The sequence below is a fragment of the Manacus vitellinus genome, unplaced genomic scaffold (assembly GCF_001715985.3).
Source record: "Manacus vitellinus isolate BGI_N305 unplaced genomic scaffold, ASM171598v3 scaffold_61_pilon, whole genome shotgun sequence".
NCBI lineage: Eukaryota > Metazoa > Chordata > Aves > Passeriformes > Pipridae > Manacus > Manacus vitellinus.
Genome location: NW_021940696.1, coordinates 2,856,224 through 2,859,872, shown reverse-complemented (window position 1 = coordinate 2,859,872; position 3,649 = coordinate 2,856,224). Strand labels below are relative to the sequence as shown.

Below are 3,649 nucleotides of genomic sequence, written 5' to 3'. Positions count from 1 at the left end.
TATAAAAATATATATTATAAAATAATTAATACAATACAATATTGATACATATTGTATATTGAATATCTTGTGCCTGCAGACCAGCAAATTTTAAATCATTTTGGGGCCTGAGATCCCACCTTTACAGTGGAATTTTGCTGTAAGACAAGGAAAACTCTGCTTAGGAGTGAAATAAAAACACAGACCCTCAGCCAAGTCCTTGAATTTTGATAAAAAACCAGGATTCAGGTCAGAGGGATAAACCAGGAATTTCCTATTTGAGCTCCCACTGTCCACCTGGGGGGGAAATCTTTGCTCCCTGGATCCCAGGGAGCCTCCTGCTCTCTCCAAGCTGCTCCATCCCAGCACCACCAGGATGGAAAGAGCTGCCAAAGCAAGACTGGGGTGAAAACTATCCCGGGATTCCGGAGCCACACTCACTTTTCCAGCAGGACCAGGGCAGTCGTGGGGTTCACACGGAGGTACTTGCACGTGGGCTGCCCGTAGTCAGCCAAATACGTCGACCAATCCCACTGGATGAACAGATCCAAGAGCTGGAAAGGGAAAGAAAACCAAAAACAACGGATAAAAGATTTTTAAAAAGCTGGAAAAGGGAGCAGGTGGTTTAGCTGGAAGCTGGCAAAGGTCCTGGACAGGTGGAGTTCACCACCAAAAATGGCTCGAAGGCTTTATTAATTTGTTTATTATGGTTCTGCTAATGTTTAATTATCAAGTGTTATTAATTTATGAATATTTAATGCTGATTTATGCATGACTATGTTAATTTATAGTGCACTCCTGCTGCGTTATCTCTGTTTTTGGGGTGAATTAGTGGATTTGAGGTTTGAGACATCCCGAGAAGGTGGGTGGGGAAGGACCCCAGAGCCCTGACTCTCCCAGCCCTGGCAGGAGGACACTTTTGGGGTCAAAGTCACCACAGATTTCTTCAGTCCCCAAATAACCCCTGGTGCAGTTTGACCCATGCCCCCTGGATCTCCCACCACACTTGTTCCATCTCAACACCTTCCAAATGCTTTGGGAGTGCCTCCAAGGAGCAGAACTCCCTGGGGAGGTGTGGGATCCGCTCAGGAGCTCCGGGGTTTATTTTGGGTGGATGCATCTCCCAGAGCCTGGGAGTCCCAGGTGCTTTCCAGCCCTTTGTGAGAGAAACCACCGGGTCCAACAGCGGGGGGAGGAAAAGAGGGTTAATTACAGAATCCCAGGAGATGCTGAGTTGGAAGGGACCCACAGAGACCATGGAGTCCAACCAGCCCTGCACAGGACCACCCCCAAGAGTCCCATGTGCCAACTGTGACAGTCCCTGCTCCAGACCTCCAAAATTCCCATCTGGTCACCTCCACAAGTGCCCCAGTGCTCCCAGAGGAGTCAGGTGGGGGACAAGCAATCTACAGACCAAGATTCCTAAATGCTCTGTTCCCACCCTTTTTTTTTCCTTAAAGCCCAACCAGGAGCTCCCATGTCTTTCCCTCACCCCTCAGTGGCTTTCCCACCCACAGGGACACAGCTGAGGATCCATGGGATGCAGCCTTCACCTCCACCATCTAAAACAGGTTTAAGAGCTTCATTCTCCCTCTCCTCCCCAGACATTCCATCCTGGAGAGCAGGAACAGACTCCCACATCTTTCCCTCATCCCTCAGAGAACCAGCTTTCCCACCCACATGGACACAGTTGGGGAATCCATGGGATGCAGCCTTCATCTTCACCAACCAGCCTGGTACAGGACCAGCCCCAAGAGTCCCACATGCCCACATGCCATCCCTGCTCCAGATCTCCAAAATTCCCACCTGGTCACCTCCACAAGTGCCCCAGCACTCCCAGAGGAGTCATGTGAGGGACAAGCAAACTACAGACCAGTTTTTCTAAATTCCCACACCATCCCATTTCCTTATTTTCCTTAAAACCCAGACAGGAGCTCCCACATCTTTCCCTCACCCCTCAGAGCACCACCTTTCCCACACACACCGACATAGCTGAGGATCNGGACCATGGAGTCCAACCAGCTTCATTCCCCTCCCCTGTCCCAAACATTCCACCTTGGAGAGTAGCTGTGACCACTTGATCTAGGAACAGATTCCCACATCTTTCCCTCACCTCTCAGAGCACCACCTTTCCCACACACACAGACATAGCTGAGGATCCATGGGATGCAGCCTTCACCTCCACCATCCAAACCAGGTTAATTAAGAGCTTCACTCCCCTCCCCTCCCAAACATTCCACCTTGGAGAGCAGCTGTGACCACTCTATCTGGGAACAGACTCCAAAATCTTTCCCTCACCCCTCAGAGCACCACCTTTCACATCCATCCACACAGACACTGCTGAGGATCCATGGGATGCAGCCTTCACCTCCACCATCTAAACCAGGTTAATTAAGAGCTTCATTCCCCCCCTCCTCCCTAGACATTCCACCTTGGAGAGCAGCTGTGACCACTCTATCTGGGAACAGACTCCCACATCTTTCCCTCACCTCTCAGAGCACCGCCTTTCCCACACACACAGACATAGCTGAGGATCCATGGGATGCAGCCTTCACCTCCACCATCCAAACCAGGTTAATTAAGAGCTTCATTCCCCTCCCTTCCCAAACATTCCACCTTGGAGAGCAGCTGTCACCACTCCATTTAGGGACAGACTCCCATGTCTTTCCCTCATCCCTCTGTGGCTTCCCCACCCACATGGACACTGCCGAGGATCCATGGGGCGCAGCCTTCACCTCCACCATCTAAACCAGGTTAATTAAGACCTTCTGCATCTCCCCCCCTCCCCAAACATCCCGTCTTGGAGAGCAGCTGTGACCACTCTATTTGGGGACAGGCTGCCAAGCGCGTGGACGTCTTCATCTCCCGCCTCGGCGCGTCCCGGCGCCCACCACCGAAGCCGGGAGAAGCCGGGAGAAGCCGGAACCATAGAGGGCCCATTGTCCCCGCGTCTCCATGGTTTTCCTGGAGGCTCCGGCGCTGTTTAACAACGCGCCCTGCCCCGCCAAGAAGGGGATTTAGCTCCTCCGAGACCTCGAGATACAAAACAAAAATGTGCAACAAGATTCTCTTTGACTATGTAGGTCAGGGCAAAGAAAAACAAGCCGTCGGGAACAATCCCGCGGGCTGGCGGGGGGGACGGATTAGCCGGGACCTAAGAGGCCTTTTCCAGCCCGCGGTCCCGCTCGGCTTTGTGCGCCGGGGCCATTGTGTCAACTCCAAAGCCGAGCTGAACATCGTTGGCAGGAGGTTTTTCCAACGGTTGGCACCTCCAAGAGACAACCTCCAGGATGATTTCACGGGCCCCTTTCAGGCGGGAGCGGCGGGGCCAAGGCCCTCCCGTGTGGGGTTTGTCGGCCGCTGGGAGAAGTTGCGACGGTTGTAGAGGCTAAATGGGAACCCCCACAACGCACCAAAGGCCTCTCGCTGGTGGCCCAGGGAGGCCGAACGTGCCTCGGGCAAATCCCGAACAAAGCAGAACGAGTTTGTCGCCCTGGAAAAGCCCATGGTCGGAGCGCCTGAGGGGCCAGGTAGCCCTTCGTGGGGAACGGGAATAAAGGGCCGGGGGGACAGGGTGAAAGGAGCAGGGAAATGAAAAGGTGAGGGGTAGAAAGCGGTTGGGAGAAGGTGGAATTAAAATGTTGGGAGTTGTTATAAACAGGGAAGTGGC

At 52.9% G+C, this 3,649-nt stretch overlaps 1 protein-coding gene across 1 annotated transcript in view; it reads right to left on the bottom strand.

Annotated features, from left to right (window-relative positions):
- Positions 1-3,649, bottom strand: part of LOC115307856 (exocyst complex component 6B-like) — a 104,689-nt gene that overhangs the window by 8,785 nt on the left and 92,255 nt on the right. Inside the window, exon 4 of the mRNA XM_029963725.1 lies at positions 421-533. Coding sequence (XP_029819585.1) covers positions 421-533 — 113 coding nt within the window. The remainder of the gene's footprint in view (positions 1-420; positions 534-3,649) is intronic.